The 27,147-nt window shown below is 42.5% G+C and overlaps 1 protein-coding gene across 1 annotated transcript in view; it reads right to left on the bottom strand.

The window, feature by feature from the left end:
* The window catches only part of LOC137519405 (laminin subunit alpha-3-like), a 120,665-nt gene that overhangs the window by 52,944 nt on the left and 40,574 nt on the right, over nucleotides 1–27,147 (bottom strand). The window contains exons 5-9 of the mRNA XM_068238360.1: nucleotides 21,755–21,925; nucleotides 13,047–13,144; nucleotides 11,936–12,051; nucleotides 6,037–6,155; nucleotides 644–734 (exon numbers count right to left, since the gene is read on the bottom strand). Of these exons, the coding sequence (XP_068094461.1) occupies nucleotides 644–734; nucleotides 6,037–6,155; nucleotides 11,936–12,051; nucleotides 13,047–13,144; nucleotides 21,755–21,925 (595 nt within the window). The remainder of the gene's footprint in view (nucleotides 1–643; nucleotides 735–6,036; nucleotides 6,156–11,935; nucleotides 12,052–13,046; nucleotides 13,145–21,754; nucleotides 21,926–27,147) is intronic.

Below are 27,147 nucleotides of genomic sequence, written 5' to 3'. Positions count from 1 at the left end.
CCTAGGGGGTCATATGACCACCTGTACCTGCATTGGGGAGGTCACCTGGCTACCTACAGTTGTGGGAATTTAGGTTAGGCCTTCATCACACGGAAGGCTGAAGGTGGTGAATTCAACATCGCGGTTTTCTGCCAAATGATGACATGCATAGGGATACAAAAGCTGCCACTCGGCTGCATGTAGTTGCTAATGGCTGGGAGGCTGAACTATGCTACCCTGTGAAAAGGCCTAAAACTGCAGTGTTTGCACTTTACGATAAATAAGTGGGCTTTGGGTTACAGTTTGGGCACATTGGGTCTCTAAAAGGTTTGTCATCACTGTAGAAAAGTGGTGTATAGTTGCTGCTCTGCCTTTCACACTGTTGAAAATGAATTTATCATGCATTGATTTATGCTCAGACCTTGAGTTCTGTAACTTATACAGCAGAATCCTTTTATAGTAAACTCCAAGGGACCAGGAAAAGTAGTTTACTATATCAGAAGATTACTCTATCAGAATTGGTCACACAATGTATATTTATAGAGACACATTTGCTGGGACCGGAGGACTGGGTTTACTATATCCAGAGGTTTACTAGAACGAGATTCTATCGTATTTTTTAAAAGACTTCATATAAGGCAAAATGTAGGAAATCAGGACTTACGAATGCAACCATCAGGGGCTTCTTTAGGGACCCCATATTGCCGATAATATCCCACAGCACACCTCTCACAGTTCACACCGGCTGTGTTATGCTGCAAAACAAAAGCAAGTGAACCACTGCGAATACAGATATTTTCATAAGACTGAGAAATAATGTATAATAGCATTCTGTATCAAATGTACAGGCCGGAAATCTACACCAATAATGATTAAAAGGTTAGATGAATGTGCAAATATGTGACATCCAGTTCAACAAGAAAAAGGTAGTTCCCGTTAAACTGTAATATAATAATCAACATTTTACCACCAAATAATCTCTAATCCAAGACTGGAATATGAAACGTGTGCTATTTATCCAGTAGGGACACCAATTCTGCTACACTTCAATTTACACCAAAAAAATCCAGAAGTTTAGACTTACATACCGGGAGGGGCTGAGTAACATGTAGCGTGTTCAGCATCAATCAATAAATCAAGTACACAAAAAGTTGGAGCTTGTGAAGTACCTTCTTTAAAGGACAACTGTAACAAGAGGGGCATGGAGGCTGCCATATGTATTTCCTTTTAGGAAAAAACAGTTGCCTGGCATCCTGATGATCTATTTGGCTGCAGTAGTGTTTGAATAACACCAGAAACAAGTATGCAGCTAATCTTGTCAGAACTGACAATAATATCAGAAACACCTGCGCTGCATATGCTTTTTCAGTGTATATGGCTAAAAGTATTAGAGGAGAGGATCAGCAGGATAGCCAGGCAACTGGCATTACTTAAAAGGAAATAAATATGGCAGCATCCAAATGCCTCTTGTTACAATTGTCTTTTAACTATTGCCCTGTAAAATGTTCATACTTTTTTATCATCACTAGTCTACATTAGTAATAGAACAAATCAGGGGCGTAACAATAGGGGGTGCAGAGGTTGCGACCACATCGGGGCCCTTGGGCTAGAGGGGCCCCAAGAGGCCCTCCCTCAACTACAATATTAGCTCTCTATTGGTCCTGTGCTCATAATAATCACTTCTGTAGATACTTTGAGTAGTGGTAATCATTAACAAACTGTTCCCCATCCTCCTTCTTGCACTTCTGACACTGTAGTTGCCATTGGCAGGTTTTGGTGCACCGTAACAATTGTTATTTATAGAGTGCTTGGGGGCCCCAATGTAAAACTTGCCCACAGGTCCTTAGCTATGCCACTGGAACAAATATATATCCTAACCCCAACATGCAAATCTCTATTGACATGATTAGGGGGAGATCCATCCAATAACCATTTAGCGGCCAGGAAATTCATTGGCTGCTACTGGTTTTAATAAGTTAAGCTTCTTTTATTCCCTGTGTGAGTGGAAAGTTGCATGTTAGGAGATTGTTTTGCTGAACATACAGTAGTAAAGAAATAAAATAAACTCCATGATCACTTTAAATGCTAGTTAGACATAAAATAACAAATTGGAACTGTATTCAAGTTCTGAACCATTGCTACATGCACACATGACCAAAAATAAGAGTTTCTGCTATCTGGTGGCATCAATGTTCCAGCAGGAGAAGCAAATAGATGTGTCACACATTATTGATTGTAACGGGCATTTGGCTTTCTGTATGCAATGCTTGGAGTTTTGGTACTTGATATCAAAGATGTACACAGCTGCTTGAACCATTAAAAATAGGGTTAGTTATCAGGAAGGGGTTTGGCAGGTGGCAGATTAGGACTAGATATCAAGTAGGGAAAGCTTCAGAGAGCAGTGGACCAACAACATGTTGACAGATTCTATAGGATCCGTTAATACATATATTTTGTTGGAGGCACTGAAAGGCTAGCTACTATATAGTGTTAATTACAAAATAATCTTTCAACCAGCTTTTTACTGTTTGTGGAAGGCCCACCACCTCCACTTTCAAGCCTACTTAGAAAAAGATTCACAGCAGCACTAGGTCTAAAAATGTAGTTTTTTTTATTTGTTGCACTTTAAAGAGTCACTGAAGTCTCGTTTTTTAACTTATTTTCTTATTCAGCCTTCTTCAGCATTAAATTCTAAGCTGAATCGCCACATCCCCGTGGTAGAACAAGTTATTTATAGCCCTGAAATTGCCTTGCAAAGTTTCACGACTCTGCAGGTAGTAGATTCTTCTTCCTGGCAGAGGCAAAGATTTGCGCAGTAGCTCTGCCTCTACTACAGTCAACCTTCGCCGATCTCCGCCTCTCCTTGCCCCTCTCAGTGAACGAAGACTAAGAGGGGTGGGGAGAGGTGGAGATCGGCGGAGATTAACTGGAGTAGAGGCAGAGCTACTGCACAAATCTCAGCCTCTACCAGGAAGCAGAATGATGCGACCTGTGAAACTTTGCAGGGCAATTTCAGGGCTATAAATAACTGGTTTTGCCGCGGGGATGTGGCAATTCAGCTTAGAATTTAATGATGAAGAAGACTGAATAAGAAAATAAGGTAAAGCATTATACTTCAGTGTCTCTTTAATAAGCAATAAAAATTATTTTATTTATAAAAATCACACTCTACTGAAATAAATTGTTCTAAAAGGTATTATGCATAAATTGCAGTAGCGCTGTAACCATACACCTCCAGACCATGCACACCTCAAAACAGTTTATGGCCTGGGAGTGTATGGTTACAGCGGTACTGCAATGTATGCATAATCATTTTTAGCATTATTTTTATGAAATTAAAGAATGATTATTGTTAATTAAAGTGTGAAAAATAAAAAAGTAACATCTTTAGAACCAGTGCTACTTCTGGGAATCTTTTTCTAAGTACGGTAGTTCGGGTAATACATGCCCGTCGTGAACTAATACTCTGAGAACAAAGGTGAGAACACATCCGCTGCCACTGTGCACAACAGGAATCTAATGAAATGTATTTCAAGCCCAAGGCGTGACATAGACATTGACGTTAGGGGTGTCCATTTATTGTTAGGAGAATTGGTGAATGGTGATCTTCATGGGCAATCAGGGCCGGTTCTCTCATTAAGCAAGGTGAAACATTTGCATCAGGCGCAGAGATTTCAGGGGCAGCACTTTTGTATTGTGTTACCTTCCTGAGGCTGAATTCAGTGGCTGAGGGTGAGCAGTGTGTTTGTCACAGACTCACAGCCAGCCAGTGTGCTATTGTGTTGAGCTGCAGCACGTCATGTGAGAACATTAAATAAAGTAGAGTAAATTGTTGGGTGCTGTGCGATCATTCCAAATCGGGGAGTGTGGGCGCATCCTCACAAGTTTGCCTGAGGCAGAAAAAAGTCTAGAACTGACCCTGGGGGCATTGATTTAAAACATAGATGAAAACACTTTAGCAAGCACAAAATACTAAATTGTTACTAACTGCCTTGCTAGTTACTTGGAAGGTAGAAGAAAAAAAAAGACAGGCTCTGGGGAGATACATCATTGTTTTCTCTGCAAGGTTTTTTTTTTACACATTTTTGAACCTGATGCATCTGTAAAGCCCCATGGTACATATACTTGAATGTGACGCGGAGACACCAAGTACACAGAGTTTGCAAGACAGACACTCCTATCCCCCTTTTGCCTGAGGAGGTGGGTAAACTCGAAGCACAAGCATAACTCTGTATTATGAAGGAGTTCTAGGTGTGTGTTAAAGTGATTTCATTTTGGACTTTAGTCCCTTTTAAGCAATCATAACCCTTTTCAGAAGCAAAGCTATCCATGTATTTGTTCATCTGCAGTTATAGATATTTATAGAAGTAGCAAGCTTCATCAAGCCACTCCTTTGCAAAATATTCTATCAATCACCACAAGTGAAACAGTAAAAATAGTCCGGGTACAGCCTTGCTGCCATTCGTGTAATATGGAACATGCTGCAGAGAGCTGAGTCATTCACCGGGCAAGAAATAACATGAAACACTCTGCTTTATTGTGCTGTACAGACCATATGTACAATCATGTTCTAATAATGGTTAATAAAAGTAGGTATTGGAAATCTTAACTAGCTTCCAATAAGACTGGAACAAGGGACAAAAAAACGATCAGCATACCTGTAGCTGAAATACATTTATGTAAATTGTTTTGCTTCCCAAATTGTTTTCAGGGTGGCCAAACTTGAGATATCCGTACTGCAGACAACTGCACAGTCAGTGAGGTGACACCACTTTATAGCTACCTAGCTTCCTGTGTCACTCCTTGCATCATGGGCATTAAATCAGCTACTGTATACAGTGCTGAGACTCCTTGGATTTAGTAAAACCTGATTTTGAAATGAAAAATGATTTCTCTTTTACAATGGTTTTGAAGATATCTTTAGCAGCTACTGCATCTTCGACACAATTTTGGGATAGGGAAGGGCAAACAAAAAAAACAGCATCACTTAATGATTATGTAAGACTAAAGTTCTTCACATGCTGATATATTCTTCCATACAGTTCTCGCATTGTATGTGGGTGGTCCAGGACTGCCATGCAGTAAAGGGCATTGCCAGGCACTGTCAGGGAAATCAGGTTAAATGTTGATCTCCATAGAGACCCTTAATGCCTGATACACACAAAAGGATTTGTGGCAAACCTTCCAGGTGGTCAATCATCCTGATAGATTTCCCCATTGATGATTGATCGGTTGGAGGAGTACCCACGCCCTACACTTGTTTAATAGCTTTACATTTCTTTTAAAGCGGGGTTGTCAGCTATAAAATCAAATTCCTATTACCCACTGCTTTGTGTTTATTATGTAGTCTACATCCTGATTCTGCATTGCAAGCATTCCAGTGTAATCATAAATGTGTCTGCTGTAATGAATGTTATCTCAGTCAACCTGGCTGTTTTCTCCTACATTGCCAGGGAGAGGAAAGTTAAAAAAAAATAGCCTTGTTATCTTCCCTTCTTCCCCTCCCACATTCCTGCTCCTTGCTGATTGGCTGAGGGCAGTTCAATATGACACAAAGCTAAGAAGTGGAATAGAAGATAAATCACCTCACCCCTCAGCAGAAGCTGCTGAAATCAGATCCGTTTACAATGAAAACTAGATATGACAGTGTAGTTCTGCATATACCATTTCAGGCAGTGGAGTAAGGGAGGAAATGGATTGGCTTCAGTCAGAGGCAGTAAAGATGCCTCAAGTCAACCTAACTGTTGGAATGACTTGAGCTGCGTCTTAACAGTTGTTTGAACAATAGCAAACAACTTTTTTGTTTGTTTCAACAACAAAAGTTGTTTGATAATTGTGCATTTAAAAGACTTTTGTTAAGCGTGTGTATGAGCCTTAACATCTTGTATGTCCCAAACATCAGATCATTTTGATGTGCAGATGTCACTGACAGTCACATCTGATAGGGTCGCTATTGATCAGATGCTCAGTTTCTGCTGCCCAAGTTTGCCACAGGTTTGCTTTAATATGTTTAAATCATAAATAAACAGATATAAAATTACAATACAAACAAAGTACCTGGCAGTTAATGCAGACTCCTCCGCCGTTGTACCGTCCATGTATGTCTAGACTTGCTTGCTGATAATCTACTTCAGCATCATAATAGCAGTCTGAGGCATGTCCATGACAGTTGCAGGCTATGTAGAGGACACAATACATTGGTGCACCATTGAAAGAGTTATCTTTATTTTCTGCATTGCATGTGATGGCACAGACAAACATAGATTATTATCACCCGTATATACTTGAGTATAAACTGACTTGAGTATAAGCAGACATCCCCCCCCCCCCTTCCCCAACTTTTACCTTAAAAAAAAAAACCTGGAAAAAAAGATTGACTTGAGTTTAAGGCCAGAGGGTTGCACAAGATGCCTTTGCAGATCAGAGTTTTAAAGCAGCAGCAGCAGGCAGTTCATCTTGTAGCCGAAAGGGTTGCAATCTATCCTCCATTGCAGAGGTGGCCTTAGAGTACGCGGGGCCTGGGGCGAGTGTCATATGCGGGGCCTAGAGACATATGCTGTGGATACACACGTTGTGGAAGCACACACTCTGTATAGGTTAGATAGGTAGGTGCCTCCAGTATAGGTTAGATAGGTAGGTGCCCCGCAGTATAGGTTAGATAGGTAGGTGCCCTGCAGTATAGATTAGATAGGTGCCTGCAGTATAGATTAGACAGGTAGGTGCCCTGCAGTACAGATTAGATAGGTGCCTGCAGTATAGATTAGATAGGGTGGTGCCCTGCAGTATATATTAGATAGGTGCCTGCAGTATTGATTAGATAGAGTGGTGCACTGCAGTACAGATTAGATAGGTGCCTGCAGTATAGATTAGACAGGTAGGTGCCCTGCAGTACAGATTAGATAGGTAGGTGCCCTGCAGTACAGATTAGATAGGTAGGTAGGTACCCTGCAGTATAGATTAGATAGGTGCCTGCAGTATATATTAGTTAGGTAGGTGCCCCGCAGTATATATTAGATAGGTGCCTGCAGTATAGATTAGACAGGTAGGTGCCCTGCAGTACAGATTAGATAGGTAGGTAGGTGCCCTGCAGTACAGATGAGATAGGACAGTGCCTGCAGTATAGATTAGTTAGGTAGGTACCCCACAGTATATATTAGATAGGTGCCTGCAGTATAGATTAGGTAGGGTGGTGCCCTGCAGTCTGCAGTACAGATTAGATAGGTGCCTGCAGTATAGATTAGATAGATAGGTGCCAGCCTGCAGTATAGATAAGATAGGCGCCAGCCTGCAGTATAGATTAGATAGGTGCCAGCCTGCAGTATAGATAAGATAGGTGCCAGCCTGCAGTATAGATTAGATAGGTGCCAGCCTGCAGTATAGATTAGATAGGTGCCAGCCTGCAGTATAGATTAGATAGGAAGGTGGCTGCAGTATAGATTAGATAGGTAGGTGCCTGCAGTATAGATTAGATAGGTGCCTGCAGTATAGATTAGATAGTTGCCAGTCTGCAGTATAGGTTAGATAGGTGCCTGCAGTATAGATTAGATAGGTGCCAGCCTGCAGTATAGGTTAGATAGGTGCCAGCCTGCAGTATAGATTAGATAGGTGCCAGCCTGCAGTATAGGTTAGATAGGTGGCTGCAGTATAGATTAGATAGGTGCCTGCAGAAAAGATTAGATAGGTGCCTGCAGTATAGGTTAGATAGGTGCCAGCCTGCAGTATAGGTTAGATAGGTGCCAGCCTGCAGTATAGGTTAGATAGGTGCCAGCCTGCAGTATAGATTAGATAGGTGCCAGCCTGCAGTATAGGTTAGATAGGTGCCTGCAGTATAGATTAGATAGGTGCCTGCAGTATAGATTAGATAGGTGCCTGCAGTATAGGTTAGATAGGTGCCAGCCTGCAGTATAGATTAGATAGGTGCCCTGCAGTATAGATTAGATAGATGCCAGCCTGCAGTATAGGTTAGATAGGTGCCTGCAGTATAGATTAGATAGGTGCCAGCCTGCAGTATAGGTTAGATAGGTAGGTGCCCCGCAGTATAGATTATATAGGTAGGTGCCCTGCAGTATAGATTAGATAGGTGCTAGCCTGCAGTATAGGTTAGATAGGTGCCAGCCTGCAGTATAGGTTAGATAGGTAGGTGCCCTGCAGTATAGATTATATAGGTAGGTGTCCTGCAGTATAGATTAGATAGGTGCCAGCCTGCAGTATAGGTTAGATAGGTGCCTGCAGTATAGGTTAGATAGGTGCCTGCAGTATAGGTTAGATAGGTGCCAGCCTGCAGTATAGGTTAGATAGGTGCCAGCCTGCAGTATAGGTTAGATAGGTGCCAGCCTGCAGTATAGATTAGATAGGTGCCAGCCTGCAGTATAGGTTAGATAGGTGCCAGCTTGCAGTATAGGTTAGATAGGTAGGTGCCCCGCAGTATAGATTATATAGGTAGGTGCCCTGCAGTATAGATTATATAGGTAGGTACAGGTTAGATAGCAAGGTGGCTGCAGTGCTGGGGAGAGCGGGAATGGTTGTTAAAACTCACGTGTCTTCGCCGATGCTCACAGCTACCATCTATTTCCTCTCCCAGCATCTGTGTATTGGTAACAGCGCCCCCATGTGGTGACATGTGGTCACGTCATCATAGGGGGCGCTGTTACCAATACACAGATGCTGGGAGAGGAAATAGATGGTAGCTGTGAGCATCGGTGAAGACATGTGAGTTTTAACAAATATGCCCGCTCTCCCCAGCACTGCAGAGGGTGCGGGGCCTCCTTAGGTGCGGGGCCTGGGGCGATTGCCCCACTTGCCACCCCCAAAGGCTGGCTCTGCTCCATTGCCTCACAATAGAACACCTTCCAAACACACACAACCTTTGTACAGAGTACCCATCTGAGCCAACTGATTGTTACAAATAAGCACACATCATTATGGCTGGAGGCAGCAACATACCCTGAAAGCCCAACAATTGCAGGCCTGCTGTTTGCACTGCAGCATAGGTATAGGTATCTTGTGCTTACAGTGGTTTGACTGGAGGATTTGAAAGAGGACCTGTAGTGATGGCTGTGGGAGCTTTCAAAGTGATAGCAGCGTGTTGCGGATTTGCCTACAAAGTGATAGCTTTGTGCTGTCTCCTGCTGTGTGCTGTGTCCTGCGTCCCCCACCAGAGTAGCATGGCATATTTACTGATCCACGCCACGAATTTGAAATGATGTCTCATTTGCAATAATGCCCTCTAGTGGCGTCATTGATATGAGACTCCGAAATGTACAATTAAAGATGATTCCTGGAGGGCAGCGTGGATTGGAGAGCATAAGAAGAAAGCACTGCTCTCCATATGCTGGCGGGGACACTCGGCGGGTGGCAGACACAGGTATCATCTATGGTATATATGCCACGCGCACCACTGTGGTGGGGACACAGAACACAGCAGGAGACAGCACAAAGCTGTCACTATGTATGCCAATCCGCTGCGCCGCGCTGCTCTGGTGGGGACGGGGGTCACGTTATTTTACATTTGATCATAGTGGGAGGTAAGTGACTCAAGTATAAGCCAAGACCCACACTTTTGGAACACTTTTTTTGTCCCAAAAACTCTGCTTATACTTAAGTATATACGGTATTTATTGCACTTATAAAGCACCAACATAATACGCACCACTGGACAATAGGAATACATACAATGTAAACATGGGTGAGAGACAGAGAAGTAGCACACGGTTATATTACTCCATGGGAAGGGTGTAATTTCTGCGGTGGCAAGATTAAGAGGGGCACACTAAGGGGGGGGGGGGGCCTTGCCAAAAGCTTACAATCTAAAGTGAGGTGGGTGGGGGGGAGAGGGACTGGAAAAGGTGTGTTTTGAGGGCTTACTTCTTACTTGAAGGTGTTGAAGGAAGGGGCAAGTTGGGGGGGGGGGGAGTTCCATAGGGTGTGGGCGGCTCTTGAGAAGTCCTGTATGTGTGCATTGGAGTGAGAAATGGGTGGGGCGGTCGGGCAGAGATCATTGGAGGACCAGAGGGGTTGGGTAGGTATATGTCTGTGGACGAGATGTAGGAAATGTAGGTTGGGCAGGTTCTGTGCACAGATTTTTAGACCAGGCATACAATCTTAAAACTGATCCTGAAGCAGATAGTGAGCCAGTGTAGAGCTTTGCAGAGGGGGAAGTGGAAGCAGTGGGAAGAATGGATGAGTCTAGCTACTGCATTCATTACTGATTGAAGGGGTGCAATGCGGTTTAAGGGGATAACATAGATGACTGATTAACAGAACGCCGTACCCTGGACGCTGATTACTGAATTAATGGGAATATCTTAATACATCATGATCTGGGCGACTTGCTGGATTGAATGGAATTTAAATGTCACATTTGACAACTCTTATAAAACAAGAAAGGAACAGAATCTCACCCCAAATACAAGCAGTCATAGAACAGCAGATCCTTTGCTTCAAACACAGCAGTGAGCATATTCAATGTTGTTTTCATTCTATTGTGAATTGCTGTGCACAGATGTATTTAAAGTTAGCCATCCAAATAGGATTAAAGGGGTTGGTGAAAGTTCAGTATCATTTCCACAGAATCAAATTCTAGCATTGGAATGCTTCTTTACAAACCGCTCTAACTACAGTGGGTTTTAATATAACATCTATACTGTATGTTAACTTATTGACATGAACTTAGAGATCAGCTGTTTTGATAATAGGAATGAAAACAAATGTATAACTTTACAATACAAAGCACTCCTCACTGAACAAAATTCTTCTTTTTGTGCAATTATGTTGTGCTGATACCCTCTGCAATACCTACCAGGGTACACTAAGCTATTCATGTAATTATAGGACAAATATCAAGTTAACTAAAATGAATAAATGCCACATACTGTATATTTCCAGTAATTACTAGCAAATAGCAATACAATGGCTTTTTTTTTTCATCTTTTTATGTTTTATGTAAAGAAAATATGACATTTACACAGAACAGTTTTCACTGTGGGCATAACTACGGAGGACTGTGCCCAAAACACCCAGCATACAGAAACAATCTTCACTGGCTGTAATACTGTGACTGGAATCTGTCTAGGACACTAGTCACTTAGCCAAAGTGTTACAGCAAACCTGTGCGGTCTTTTGGACAAAAATGTAGATACTTACCTCGATAAAGGGAAGAGTATGGATCCTCGCTGTTGTGGCGCTGAGACCCCTGAAGCTTACGGCCAAGCTCCCGTACATGAACAAGCGTGGCTGCACTGCGTAGGGTAAGGACGACTCACGCCTGTGCAGTAGCACAGAGCCGGGTTTGTTTCCGCCGAGCCCCTTCAGCTCCATGACAGTGCACAGGCAGGAGCTGTCTGTACCTGTGCAGCGCAGCCGAGCTCCATCGGCAAGCCTTTGTTGAAGGGCTTCGGGGGTCCCACCACTGCGGTGAGGAAGGTGATGGGAAAGCCTCTGGTTTATCCAGAGGCTTCCATTTGCTTAGGCAAATACTCATTTGGGGCACTTTTTACATTGCAGGTACACTTTAAATAAAAAGAATGCACAGTTACAGTGGCCCACATTCAATTCACACCCTGTGGTTTTTCCTAGGTGATATTTTCACACCTTTTAAACCCCCAGCAAGCGAGAAAATACACAAAATAATTTTGATAGTACTTTCTCACCTAAGTTTTGGTACTTTTCAATTGCAACGTGCTGAAAAATTATTTTAACAAATAGCTGAAAAATTATCTCAAATGACAAAACTCTAATTGGATATAGGCCATTGTTCTCATCAGCATAATAAAAATGGAATGCTATGTTCAGTGGCTGCTGTGTCTAAGACTAAACTGTAAAGCTGTCCTTTGTAAGCCTGTTACCGCACTTGTGACCATAGCATCTATATGTCTCAGGCTGTGAGGCTTCATGCATTTTACTAAGTCTCTTGATAACAGACAAATGCGTGAAACATAAGCTATTACTTATCACTTACGTTCACACTGGTTAGCTGTGTCGATACTGGCAGGCCGCCATGCCTTCTGATTATAACCAGGACAGCAGCGGTCACAGATCTCCCCACACGTGTTATGCTGGCACTGGCACTCATACCTCCAGCACAGAAAAGAAAGAACAAAAACTAATTCTGAACACGTTTTTCTCATTATGGTTATATAAAATGTATAACAAAGTCGAAAAAACTATATCAATCATTCTGCTTAATTCATTAACAGATAACACTACTTCTTACTGAAGGAAACACACTTTCAAAACTTTTTCCTAAGGCCAAAACTCCTTCTCAAATGATTAGTCTTCTTGGAGTGTTTTAGCAGTCCTGGCTATATCATGACACATTCACATTTATAATCTGGTGAATTGATACAGAGGCCTTTTTTCCAGATGTTACAGCACTACACACTAAATCTCAAATATAAGTTCTACTTCTGCCTTATTCAGTATTTACAGCTGGAGAACTTTATAATGCAAACGCTCATTCTCAACCTCATGCTAATATTTGTCTGAGGACCTCAGAAAAATAATTACCTGGTTACCTTGTGGGAAGTCAAATTCTGCATAAAACGTTCAGTTACTTTTGATGTCCTAATTGTCATCATAGTCATTATCTACACAAGTGATGGGCATGCCCACTGATTAGGTGATTAATGTGACAGCTCTGCTTGTTTTTTTAACCATTTGCTGCTTTTCAATGCTTCCACCACACGCTTGTTTAATTATTTCTATCAATTTAAAAAGCCTAATTCACTATAGTACTAAGTGTAAGTGTGTGTGTGTGTGGGGGGGGGGGGGGGGGCTCTATACTTGTGAAGGGGAGTGACAGTGAGGGATGGAGGAAATGTCACAGTCACAGAGGTGTTACTTTTCATTTAACCTCCATCCAATAGCAGGACCACTAATGTTCCACAATAATATAGTGCTCTGGAGAACCAAACTACATCAGGCTTGTATTATAATTAAGAATCAACAGACATGGAGACATCTATAGAAGGTGAAAAGTAAACAATCTTACCAAGTGTAGTAAAGAAAGAGACGTGTACAGGATGAAATGCCAGATATGCATGATAAAGTAACTAACAATCAATACTTACAGGTTCTGGTTCCCAGCATTCCTCACTGTACAAACATCAGCATGGCCATGGCAAACACAACGACCTCCGATACTGATGTCCTTAATGCTGTAGTAATACTGGACAAAAGCAAACACATTTTATAATACTGTGCACAGTAGAAAATGAAGACATGAATCAAAAAAATGTTAACTCTTTTGACACTAAAATACAAATTTACCAAATAATAAATGGGTGCTGATTCAGTAATATGACAAAAATCAGTGACTGGGAAAAATATCCAGTTTGCAGATTTACAAACACATACATGCCCGCTTATAAGCCTTCACATGGCCTGCAGTGGCATATAGGGAAGTCACTATGCGATGGCTGCAGTGACTGCCAGCTAATAGTATGTGGTACCTCGCCTTCTACACTACAAAAACCATGCAGTGATGTATTATGCTTTACTGGACATGAGAAAAAATGCTTCTTAAAACATCCCTGCAAACGCAAAGAAGTATGATATACATTTTTTTAAATTTGTTTTAAAAATACAACATCTAAGACCCTCTGAAAGTCTTATTAATCGCTTCACCATTCAAACAAGCTAGTACTGGGCAGGAAGCTGCAGTCCATTATTGTAGGGCTCAAATTCCTAACCAGTACCAAAACACATTACCATTTGGGAAACCTTACAGCGGAGAAGTAGGGTGTATTTCCTACCCCATTTTAATGAATCATTCTTCCAAAAGAAGAGACAATGAGCCCTTCTTACCTTTGTGAAGCCCCCGAAAAGGTTTGAGCAATACAATGGCTCCTAGTGTTATCAGGTCACACACTTAATAAAAAAACAACCATCCACACTAAGTTAAATAAGTAAAAGGGGTCTTTCTGCATGAGGCCCCATACTTGTTTACCATATTTTGGTCTAATGCTTTCTCCATTTTCCTAGAAGAACTTCCTATCTGCTCTAAAAAAAAATAGCCACAGCAAGTGGCTTCATTACAAGTTATGGAAAATCTTTAAAGTGTACCAGAGCTGAACTATAAAAAAAGATTTATACATACCTGGGGCTTCCTCTAGCCCCATCCGTTCAGATCGCTCCCACGCCGCCGTCCTCCGCTGTGCGCCTTCTATGTATCTCTACTCAACGAACTATAAAAATACAAATCTTTATTGGTCAATAACACATCCAATTCCCAGCTATTCCCCAAACTTCAATGCATCTTGGAGCATGGGAAAGACAGGATGTCTACCGCCGATCGGCATTCGGTGCGCACGCGGCCCTCTGGCTTCGTTATATTGACGACGCCCTCCTCGTCTGGAGAGGTCCCTATGATGCTTTGATTGAGTTCCTGGAGGGACTGAATGAGAATTCTAGGAATCTTAGGGTGACCTTCACCATAAGCAGGGAAAGAATTTCCTTTTTGGATTTGGAGATAAGAAAGGGAAATAAAAGACTTGAGACAGTTCTATATAGAAAGAAAACAGCAGGCAACACCTATCTACATGGAACAAGCTTCCATCCTGAGAGTCAGAAGTGGGGGATACCATACGGACAGCTTGTGCGGGTCCGACGGAATTGCTCTAAAGATGAGGAATTCCAAGAGGAAGCGATAAAAATGTGCGACCGCTTTAGGAAAAGAGAGTATCCTGAACATGTTCTTGAAGAGGCTTTTGAAAAGGCCTCATCTCTTGATAGAGAGGAATGCCTCAAAAAGAGGACAAGAAAGAATGATGATGACAAGGTCAGACTCATTACCACTTATGGCTCACACTGGCCTCAATTAAGAAAAGTATTACAAAGGCATTGGCATGTCCTGAGCCTTGATCCAGATATACTTAAGGCGGTAGGTCCATACCCACTTCTGACTCCGAGGAGGGCACCCAATTTAAAGGATACATTGGTCAGGGCTGAGGTGTATTCTAAAGGCACTAAGAAAAATGATGGACGAGGCTTCCTGGGCCCAATACCAAATGGAATGTTTCCCTGTGGTTCATGTATACATTGTAAGTTGGTCGAGAGAACTAAAACCTTTAAAAATGCCAGGGAGACGAAAGAATATGAGATACGAAGTTTCATTAACTGTAAATCTAAGGGAGTAATTTATATGATTATGTGCCCATGCGGGCTTAAATACATAGGAAAAACAAAGAGACAATTAAAGGAACGTATAGGGGAGCATGTCATTAATATTAGAGAAGCAGATGAAAAAAGCCCTTTGGGTGCACATTTTGCCTTGTTCCATGATAGAAATCCAGATTGCCTGAGGTTTAAGGGCATTCTGAAACCTAATAGGAATAAACGAGGAGGTGACCATGAAAAATTGTTATATCAGATTGAGAACAGGTGGATCTATAATTTAGGAACTTTAGTTCCAAATGGACTGAATTCAGATTTAAATCTGGTTCATTTTCTACCTGCATACAAGAAATAAACAATTTGTAGCTGAGAAACTGTATGTGGATGACTGTGATGTGTGGGAAGGAGTGTTCCCCTTTAAGGCAAGGAAAAAAGTCGTTCAGAATATATGCCTGTAGTATGTGGAAATTCATGGAAACTACTATGCAAAATGATAGTGCAGGACTATGGAGTTCTGTAACGAGTGAGCCCGTGAGGATTCATAGGAATTTTGAAACAGTTGAATAACAACCTGATGGATTATAGTTTATTGACACATTGACATGCTGCGTATTTGCTTCCGGATTATGATGAGAGGGAGGCATGGTCTCAGAAGAGGAGGTCCCGGAATCATGAAGAGGAGTATCGGTCCAGCCTGCCAGAATGAGGCTTGGTTTTGAAATTACGGTTTAAAAGAGAGAGCATGCCCACTACCTTTCATCCACAGCGTCATCACACTGAAGAAGCCCACGTGATGTGGGCGTAACGCGTATGTGGGCGTGGCTTACTGCAAAGGGTTGATGGGACGCTCCTTTACCTCACGGATACCGCAAGTCTAATGTCCGCCCGCAGGGCAGCACATACCGGGTACCTGGTGTTGCGGGACGCCGCAACATATCCATGAACAATTCCTCACATTGAAGCATAAAGGTAAAAGCTTATGTTATGCTTAGTAGCCGTCTTTGAAGAGGAGCACCTGTTTTGAATGACTGTATTGTCTAATGTTGGCCGGGCAGGGCTGGGTTGATCATTCAGCCGCCGGCTTTTAATCAAGGCAGAATCAGACCACGAAGACAGTTTAAAGAAGCGGACTTTGTTTTGCTAATGAAGTTGTACTTTGGGTTCTTGGTGATCTGCTGAAGATCGAGGTACCAGACGAGTCGGTGTTTATAGCCCAGTGGAAGTGGACATTCCTTTGCACCTCATAGTTTCCACAGGATGTCAGTCATAAGATCGGCCGATCTAGATTGTGTGTTTGTGGTGTAACTGGTGATGGATGTGAGGTTAGGAGCGCTCCTGAAAGAGTTACCGATGCAGTTTTTATGGGGGGGAGGTTTTTGAAGTTTGGGGAATAGCTGGGAATTGGATGTGTTATTGACCAATAAAGATTTGTATTTTTATAGTTCGTTGAGTGGCGGTCACTCTTTGTTGTTGTTGCTGATTATGGTTGGTGACCTGCCTTCCCCTTAATTGGGTGAACTTACCTATAAGGACCTGTGCACCAGATTACACAATTTTTTGCAGATTCTACAATTTCTGTGTTGAACGGTCCTATTCGGATCAATTGATCACAATTCCATCTCCAGCTTCCAACTACAAACCTTATAACTGGGGTTCACATTAAGTTTTTAAATTACTGGTGTGAGTGCTCTCTCATCAGGCAATATAATGGCATATAGACTAGGGACCGAAATTGATTCCGATATCTCCTCAGCATTTAGAGAAACAACTGAAAATGATCATGATGACTTGCAGGAATTGAAAAGATTTTTCAGAATACATAAAAAACTTACTTTGAGACATTTAAGGCGGAAATGGAGCATAAGTACTACACAATCATATGTTGATAAGGGGGTGGTGCCATGGGGTATGAGAAATAGATTTGTTCCAGCTGGTCATCTTCAGAATCCACGATTTATGACAAAATGGAAGGCAATGGCAATTGCCTATGACCTTAATGTGATGAAAATCATGATTGAGGAAGAAACGATACAATTGGAGAGTTTACAATCAGAAATAAAAGAAAGTGTAGCGAGGTTGGAAGGCTATCGGTCACATAATGACTTTGAACGTCTGAATGAATTGGTTAAACGGGAAGTTGAATCAACCCAAAAACGGATAAAATTAGTGAAACAAGCCAAATTTCAGACTGATATTAAGGAATGGAAGGAAGGGGAATTCTACAATTGTAAGCCAGGCCGGGCAAGATCTAGGTCTAGAGGTAGAAGTGGAAGAGATACAGAAGATGAGGACAGCATGGGTGGGTCTCCTTCCTCTTCTGGTAGATCTGTCCTTTTTTTAGAGGACGAAGAGGGAACAGAAGAGGAAGAAGAAGACGAAGAAGAGGCCCAAAAAGGAAACAGAAAAATAACCAAAAAGAAAATGAATGTAGATCAAAGAGGGAATACCCGCAGGAACCCCCAACAGAAATCAGACAGGGACCCCCAACCAATTTTGAAAAAGAGAGTTCAACCGCACAGAAAGGGGAAGAGGAACAAAGAGTAGAGGAACAGACAACGGCTGGTTTTGAGGGTGAAGAGGAGAATAACAATATTGTGAATTTGAGCAATTTTCCGTTGTCAGAACATCACGTGTCAGTCCTCAATAAGGGACTATCTTTTTCCCCAGTGTGTGGGGGAGATCCGTTTGACACATTTAAAGATGTCCAATTCTTTTTACGGCGGGTTCTGTTTAAAAAAATGTTTTCTAGAAGTAATGAAAGATTCTCTCCGCCTGAAGAACCGGCCGAGGCAGGTTCCAACTTAAGATCATTAGATGATAGAGTCACTTTAAGAGACCTTGAGACCCTTCTCGATGAAGGAGGTAATTGCGGGATAGCTCCCCCAGGTGGTGGTGTTGCCTATACTAACTTGAAAAAGATGTCCAGGTATATGCCTCCTCTGTCTATGAATAAAAGTGTACAGATCTTTTCTGACTTGGTCAGTAGAGATCTTGGAAAACTCTATTGGGGGAGTCGCTTTGATAATCTTTCCCCACAAGAGAGACAGGCATTGCTTGAACTTAAGGAGACTGATGACATCATCATCAGGGGGAGTGACAAAGGGGGCAACATTGTCCTATGGAGTAAAGAAGCTTATTTCAAAGAGATGAATAGACAGCTAGCGTGTAGTGAGACTTACGCCAAATTAAGGGAGAATCCGTTTCCAGACATCATTAAAAAGAGAGATAAAATTCTGAATATAGCCCTGTCACAGGGAGCAATTTCTGCTAATGAGTACCAGTTTATGAAATTGGATCACTATAAGATTCCAGTCTTGTATTTGATTCCGAAAATACATAAAAATATGGAATGCCCTCCGGGCCGCCCCATTGTGGCAGCAATTGATGGCCCGCTGGAAAAAATCGGGACATTCATTGATGAGAACCTGAAGGGGCTGGTGGAGGAATTGCCCTCTTTTGTTAGGGATACCAGAGAATTGTTGAATTTGATTAAGGATTTTGAAGTGGAGGACTCTGACTACCTGGTGGGGATAGACATCGAGTCCCTGTACACCTCCATACCCCATGGGGTGGGTGTGGAGGCGGTGAATTACTTTCTTGACCTATACAGGGGCTGGATGGGCGAAAGAAACCGGGTGGTCATTGATCTCCTACAACTCGTCCTGACAAATAATTGCTTCCTGGCAGATGGGGTGATGTACCGACAGACGAGGGGGACGTCGATGGGGGCCGCGTGCGCACCGGCCTATGCATGTTTGCATCTTGGAGCATGGGAAAGACAGGATGTCTACCGCCGATCGGCATTCGGTGCGCACGCGGCCCTCTGGCTTCGTTATATTGACGACGCCCTCCTCGTCTGGAGAGGTCCCTATGATGCTTTGATTGAGTTCCTGGAGGGACTGAATGAGAATTCTAGGAATCTTAGGGTGACCTTCACCATAAGCAGGGAAAGAATTTCCTTTTTGGATTTGGAGATAAGAAAGGGAAATAAAAGACTTGAGACAGTTCTATATAGAAAGAAAACAGCAGGCAACACCTATCTACATGGAACAAGCTTCCATCCTGAGAGTCAGAAGTGGGGGATACCATACGGACAGCTTGTGCGGGTCCGACGGAATTGCTCTAAAGATGAGGAATTCCAAGAGGAAGCGATAAAAATGTGCGACCGCTTTAGGAAAAGAGAGTATCCTGAACATGTTCTTGAAGAGGCTTTTGAAAAGGCCTCATCTCTTGATAGAGAGGAATGCCTCAAAAAGAGGACAAGAAAGAATGATGATGACAAGGTCAGACTCATTACCACTTATGGCTCACACTGGCCTCAATTAAGAAAAGTATTACAAAGGCATTGGCATGTCCTGAGCCTTGATCCAGATATACTTAAGGCGGTAGGTCCATACCCACTTCTGACTCCGAGGAGGGCACCCAATTTAAAGGATACATTGGTCAGGGCTGAGGTGTATTCTAAAGGCACTAAGAAAAATGATGGACGAGGCTTCCTGGGCCCATTACCAAATGGAATGTTTCCCTGTGGTTCATGTATACATTGTAAGTTGGTCGAGAGAACTAAAACCTTTAAAAATGCCAGGGAGACGAAAGAATATGAGATACGAAGTTTCATTAACTGTAAATCTAAGGGAGTAATTTATATGATTATGTGCCCATGCGGGCTTAAATACATAGGAAAAACAAAGAGACAATTAAAGGAACGTATAGGGGAGCATGTCATTAATATTAGAGAAGCAGATGAAAAAAGCCCTTTGGGTGCACATTTTGCCTTGTTCCATGATAGAAATCCAGATTGCCTGAGGTTTAAGGGCATTCTGAAACCTAATAGGAATAAACGAGGAGGTGACCATGAAAAATTGTTATATCAGATTGAGAACAGGTGGATCTATAATTTAGGAACTTTAGTTCCAAATGGACTGAATTCAGATTTAAATCTGGTTCATTTTCTACCTGCATACAAGAAATAAACAATTTGTAGCTGAGAAACTGTATGTGGATGACTGTGATGTGTGGGAAGGAGTGTTCCCCTTTAAGGCAAGGAAAAAAGTCGTTCAGAATATATGCCTGTAGTATGTGGAAATTCATGGAAACTACTATGCAAAATGATAGTGCAGGACTATGGAGTTCTGTAACGAGTGAGCCCGTGAGGATTCATAGGAATTTTGAAACAGTTGAATAACAACCTGATGGATTATAGTTTATTGACACATTGACATGCTGCGTATTTGCTTCCGGATTATGATGAGAGGGAGGCATGGTCTCAGAAGAGGAGGTCCCGGAATCATGAAGAGGAGTATCGGTCCAGCCTGCCAGAATGAGGCTTGGTTTTGAAATTACGGTTTAAAAGAGAGAGCATGCCCACTACCTTTCATCCACAGCGTCATCACACTGAAGAAGCCCACGTGATGTGGGCGTAACGCGTATGTGGGCGTGGCTTACTGCAAAGGGTTGATGGGACGCTCCTTTACCTCACGGATACCGCAAGTCTAATGTCCGCCCGCAGGGCAGCACATACCGGGTACCTGGTGTTGCGGGACGCCGCAACATATCCATGAACAATTCCTCACATTGAAGCATAAAGGTAAAAGCTTATGTTATGCTTAGTAGCCGTCTTTGAAGAGGAGCACCTGTTTTGAATGACTGTATTGTCTAATGTTGGCCGGGCAGGGCTGGGTTGATCATTCAGCCGCCGGCTTTTAATCAAGGCAGAATCAGACCACGAAGACAGTTTAAAGAAGCGGACTTTGTTTTGCTAATGAAGTTGTACTTTGGGTTCTTGGTGATCTGCTGAAGATCGAGGTACCAGACGAGTCGGTGTTTATAGCCCAGTGGAAGTGGACATTCCTTTGCACCTCATAGTTTCCACAGGATGTCAGTCATAAGATCGGCCGATCTAGATTGTGTGTTTGTGGTGTAACTGGTGATGGATGTGAGGTTAGGAGCGCTCCTGAAAGAGTTACCGATGCAGTTTTTATGGGGGGGAGGTTTTTGAAGTTTGGGGAATAGCTGGGAATTGGATGTGTTATTGACCAATAAAGATTTGTATTTTTATAGTTCGTTGAGTGGCGGTCACTCTTTGTTGTTGTTGCTGATTATGGTTGGTGACCTGCCTTCCCCTTAATTGGGTGAACTTACCTATAAGGACCTGTGCACCAGATTACACAATTTTTTGCTTTTTCTATGTATCTCTCCAGCTGCTGGAGAGATACATAGAGGGCACACTTCTCATGCATAGACTGGAGCCGACTGACAGCAGTGACAGGACCTTCCCGAAGCTGCAGACAGCGGAGGACGGTGGCGTGGGAGCGTTCCGGGCGGATGGGGCTGGAGGAAGCCCCAGGTATATTTTTTTTATAGTTCAGCTCTGAGTCACTTTAAAAAACCTGAATTTTTACAGTAACAGTCTGAATTGGGCAGGGAGCACAGAAAGGGTTAGGTTTCAGTCTTTCCTGCAGAGGTAGAGCCTGCTGTGAGTCACAGCTACTAATAAGGCTAATTACACTCTGATGTAGCTAAACAAACACACATGGCACACTGCAATTGATTTTTACAGCACTTGCTGTATATGTGAAACAAAAACTTTTCCTTGTGTGGTGTGCAAGAGTTCAGGTCACGAGTCTAAGGTATAAAAGGACAGCGGGTATGGTGACATACTTACTCTGCGAGTTACTGTTGGGTCTTTCTCTGCTTTAGATATTAGATGGCCAAGCAGAGTGTTTGTTCGGAGGAAACGCAGCCGTATATTCGTCGCCTTTGTGAATTCTCTCAGTACCGGAGAGTCCATGAAATGTTTAGCCCCAGGCCGCCCATTCACTAATCTCACTACCACCTGAAAGAGGAAAGGATGTTAGAAATACAGGTTCTTTGTTTCTTGGTTTCTCTACAGTCCAACTGCTTTCATCATTTAAGCCAGCACCTATTTCAGTAAGGAGTTTCTTGGGCAAGTCTCCTTAACACTGCTGCTGCCTACTGAGTGCGCTCTAGTGGCTGCCTCGCAAGCACTTTGAGTCCGACAGGAGAAAGGCGCTATACAAATACTGCAATTATTATCATTTATGTGACACCCTTACCAATTACATTAATATATAAGATTTGGAAAAACGTATGTGATGCTTTTTGCAGTCAGTTGTATAGATGAATAAGATGCAAGTCTACTCAGGCCTGTACATCAGACACTGCTGAAATCATTGCAACTGTTTTCAGTTTCAAAACGAATAATTGCATTGCAAATTCGCACTTAGTGGAAATGGGCCCTTAGAACTGCATTTGCAATGTGAAGTTTAAACAGCAGCCATGGCAGTGTGAGTTAGAATCTGGTCATTGAGCTCCAAGGGGAGAGATTTAATCACCATTTGAAGTTTTCACCACTGTGCTTTTATCAGGCTAGACAGATAAAAGCGTTTTACAGATGGAGAGAAACGTCTGGCACTGCTAATGCTGGGCATACACGGGTCGATGCGCCCTTATCAGTCGAGCCGCTGATGGCTCGATTGATAATTTCCGACAGGTCCGATGACCCGCCGGATCAATTCCCCGCTCGATTCCCGCGGGCGGACAATAGCGGGGAATCGAGCGGAAGATAAGGAAGCGCCCACGGGGAGGAGCGGGAATCAATCCGGACGGCGGCAGGGACGCGTCGGGAGTCGATCCGGCGCCGAATGCAGCCGTCGGATCGACTCGTGTATTCCCAGCATTAGGCTTTATTGGTACAGTGACACAGAAATAGCAACTCGTGCAGATATTCAATCACATACCAGATGGATGCAGTGGCTGTGAGTGCAGGACTAGATAGTGCACTGCACTCACTGCCACTGCAGGACTAGATAGTGCACTGCACTCACCGCCACTGCAAAACTAGACAGCGCCCTGCACTCACCGCCACCGCATCCATCTGGAATGTGATTGAATATCTGCACGAGTTGTTGTTTCTATCTCACTGTACCAATAAAGACTTAGCAGTGCCAGACATTTCTTTCCATTTGTACACATACGTACTAGAACTGGGTCCAGAGCACACTATTAGCCAAAGATGGATGCTGCTTAACTTGGGGACCCCCATCTGCAGTATGGTAATGTTGGTATATTCTGATCTCTAACACCTGAAATAAAAGTCTTTTGCCTGTTATTTACTTTTCAGGAGAGTCATGCTGCATCCAACTGCTGTTCTACTGCCTCATTTGCATGGATAGAAATCACTGGTTTTAAACTCTTACAATGCAAATAAAAAAATAGAATATTGAATAAGCTAAGCTCTAAGTAGGCTGGGTATGCATGTACCCATATTTATCTCATGCGACATCAGTTCAGGTTACCTCTTATCATGTGGACCTGAACCCAGAAATTCTTCTCTTCTCTAACAGATAGGCAACAGTATAATAACCTTTAAAGATAAACATTTCTTTGTTACAGCTTACAGAATTCCTGCAATAAATCAGCAGTGTGTCTACTTCCTGCTTTCATGGAAGCAGACAAAGGGTTAACATCCTGTGTTAAATATTAGCCGTGTCTGCCGAGGACTGCTAAATTTCTGTGCTGACACAGAGAGATCAAATTACACTTGCAGGCTCTTCTCTCTAAAAACGGTACATTTCTCTCTGTTTTCCTTGTGTTCTGTGCAAGAGTTCAGGTCCACTTTAAACTCGTATGTTGTATTAAGCAAGTACAACATTGTAGCAGGAAGGCATCTGGTCCTTTACCCTGTGCACCAGAATCCATAACATTTACGGGCCTAGAAACCCATAAGAAATGTAATATATTGGCTTTCTACTTGTCAGACTTCCATGTCATGTATTCATCCCAGTAATGTAGGCACTGCAGAGCTCAGTGGTGTCAGAACTTGTATTATATTTGTTTGATCTTAGTGTACCTGATGCTTATCTTATCACATGCCATTACATTAAATGACTTTTCAAGTGAGCCAAAAGCAAGCATGAAAATCCTCACATCACAATAATCTAATGAAAGGGAGTGGCTGCCACGTTTTGTCAAGTCTTGGTTGGCACCGTAAAATTCATTGATATTTTTGGAAACTGAAGGAATGAACAGATTATTATTTCTCTGCCATGTATCATATATCCTATTTCTACCATATTTTCTTAATCTCCTTCACCTCACATCAAAAGAGAGAAAACAGAAAACGAATGGTCAGTTATACGTATGTACATCAGAACACAAAATAGACATTTTTTGTCGGATTCTATATGATACCCCTTTCAGGAGCCTAATTATATTCCTCCCAAGACTTCCAATGCTTATTTTATTCCTCTGAATCCCTCCCCCAGTGCATCATTCTTTTAGGGCCTGAGCCCACTAACGCAGTTGTATCCGCTTCTGTCCGCTTTTCTGCATCTGTAACATTGATGTGTAACTGAAAAGCGGACACAACTGCATCAGTGGGCTCAGGCCCTTACCCCACTAAACTTAAAAGAACCCCACAACATGCAGCTCAGATTCCCCAGATACTCACCTCCTGGAAATGCCCAATGTTGCAGCGGAGAAGAAAGAGTTCTAGGTTGTGATATGAACAGTGCAGATTACACTGCTGACTGTGTAGGGCTTGTCAAAATATGTTGTTTAAGACATTGGCAGTGTGGGGTATGGTTACTGACATGCGCCTGCATTAATGGCAGGTGTCTGCTCTTAGCTTTGTTATTGGCACTGGAAATCATTGGCTGCAAGAAGTGCCAGATCATCATGCCAAATCTGACAACAAAAACTGAGTACTGTATTTGGGTTAGGTATAGATTAGATACTATACTGTTTGGGGATTAAGTAGGCCAAGGTTAGCTTTAGTTTTCAGGGTTAAAAGGTTAAAGGTGCGTACACGCCTTTGACTTATGCCGCCTATCAGGGACTGGGACCCGATCACCTTGAGCGACATCCTTGGGCTGGCCAGTACAGATGCAGGTCAGTTGTGTAGCTGACAATGCGTTCTGTTGCTATGTGAGGGGGCTGAGGGATGACGGAGGAATGACCGAGCGGTGCATACATGACGTCATGCGGGCAGGGGAGCGGCGTGCACAAAGGTGTAGGGTGTTGCTTAGCCAGTTGATCCGCTGGACAGATCACTTGCCTAGCGGCAGTTGGGGGCTACTGTACACACGCTTGATTATTGTTATCAGCTGCCTCAGCTGTCTTTAGTCAAGCGTGTGTGCGAGCCTTAAGGCATTTCAATCCACTATTTTCATATTAATTGACAAAAACAAGCATTTGTGAGTTCAGAGTGTGGAGAGGTGTTCTTAGACATTGGCCACAATTCACTAAAATCCTGCTGGTGATAATAAGGCAAGTGAAAACTTATCACCACACATGGATCTGTATTTTAAAGAGGAACTCCAATGAAAATAATGTAATAAAAAAAGTGCTTCATTTTTACAATTATTATGTATAAATGATTTAGTCAGGGTTTGCCCATTGTAAAACCTTTCCTCTCCCTGATTTACATTCTAACATTTATCACATGGTGACATTTTTACTGCTGGTAGGTGATGTCAGTTGGAAACAGCTGTTGTTTCCCACAATGCAACAAGGCTAACACAGTGTGATGTCAGAACCGTGGTCCTGACATCCCATTGTGGGAGAGGTTTCACCACAATATCAGCCATACAGAGCCCCATGATGATCCGTTTGTGAAAAGGAGAATAATTCTTGTGGGAAAGTGGCTACTGATTAGGATTAGGATGAAGTTCAATTCTTGGTTACAGTTTCTCTTTAAGTGTTAATTCACTAAAAAAGCTTGCCTTATTAAGGTGTAGTGATAACGGTTTTCAAAGTGAGAATGTTAACATCACTTCAGTCATTAAGTTATCACCTCTGTAGTTATTTTCACATAAATTAGTAGAATTCTAAATGCTTTATCACCGTGGTGATGGCAGTAAAACAGCTCCGAATTGTTATTAAAGACAGGAGATAAGCTTAGTGAATTGTTGCCATTGTCAGCCCCCCTTTTTCAGTAACCGTGCAAGGTATTGCTTTTCCACTCTGGTGCCTGCAATAAGGCAACCCTATCCCCTCTTCATAGAACAGAACATACTGCTCATCTGGAAGCCATGCAGTGTTTCTCTACAGAGACTGTCCCTAAACAATCTATTGAAATGATCAGGAGAATCATGTTAGGTAGCAATAATCCAAAATGTGTTAGTAGGTAGATTAAGTTCACTTTAAAACCATTCTTCACAGAATAATTTTAATTAGTTCCTAATGCACAATTTATTTTGCCTCCATGAGAAGTTCTCTCAGATCACTGGCAAGCCTGACAGAACTGTAGGTGTCAGCCAGTATCTCTCCATCACTGCACTGTGAAAATAGCCATATACGGTAAACATATGAACGAGGCAGGTTTTAGGAAAGGACACGAGAATAAGAATGCTATGCCAAGCACCAGCACATATTACATGAAAAACAATACTGGTATATGCTATGGAGCTCAGGAGGAGTTATTTTTTGTTTTGCACCAAGAGCTAGTGGTTGCATTATGGGTACAGTATTATGCTTGTGTTTTTTGTTAGACATATAAAATGTATACATCTGTTTTTTGGCAGTTCATCCCCCAGTAAAAACACTATGTTTGTGTGAGGATAATGTTGCGGTACAGGCTTTACTCATATTTAATCTATGTTCTTCCTCTCAGAAGTGTCCAGCACTAAAATCTCTCCTTGAAGCACTTGTAGTATACTCAATATAAACCACCCCAAAATACTTAGTACTGGCAGCTCACATTTCCAGATAGGAAGATTTCAGCAAGCTGCACTTCCCAGAGAAGAAGAAAGATGGTCATAGCTGGTTTCCACTGTACAGTGATGGGACCAAAAAGTACCGGTAATTGACTGGCAGCTGCAACTTTGCAGTGAAAATAACGGTGCAACTTCTGCCACTGCTCTGACACAATTGATAAAGGGAATAAAAGGAATTATCCATGCTATCTGCAGGTAAGCCCTGTATAGTTTTCTGCTCTGCCTGATTGGATTCCCCGATCAATGTTCAACCAAAATTAACTGAGCCTCAGCCTGAGGTTTATTTTTTCTTAATAGACATCCATGCACAGGATGGGGT

This window comes from Hyperolius riggenbachi, chromosome 5, assembly GCF_040937935.1.
Source record: "Hyperolius riggenbachi isolate aHypRig1 chromosome 5, aHypRig1.pri, whole genome shotgun sequence".
Lineage (NCBI taxonomy): Eukaryota > Metazoa > Chordata > Amphibia > Anura > Hyperoliidae > Hyperolius > Hyperolius riggenbachi.
The sequence above is the reverse complement of the archived record's forward strand: the minus strand, read 5'-3'. Positions and strand labels throughout refer to the sequence as shown.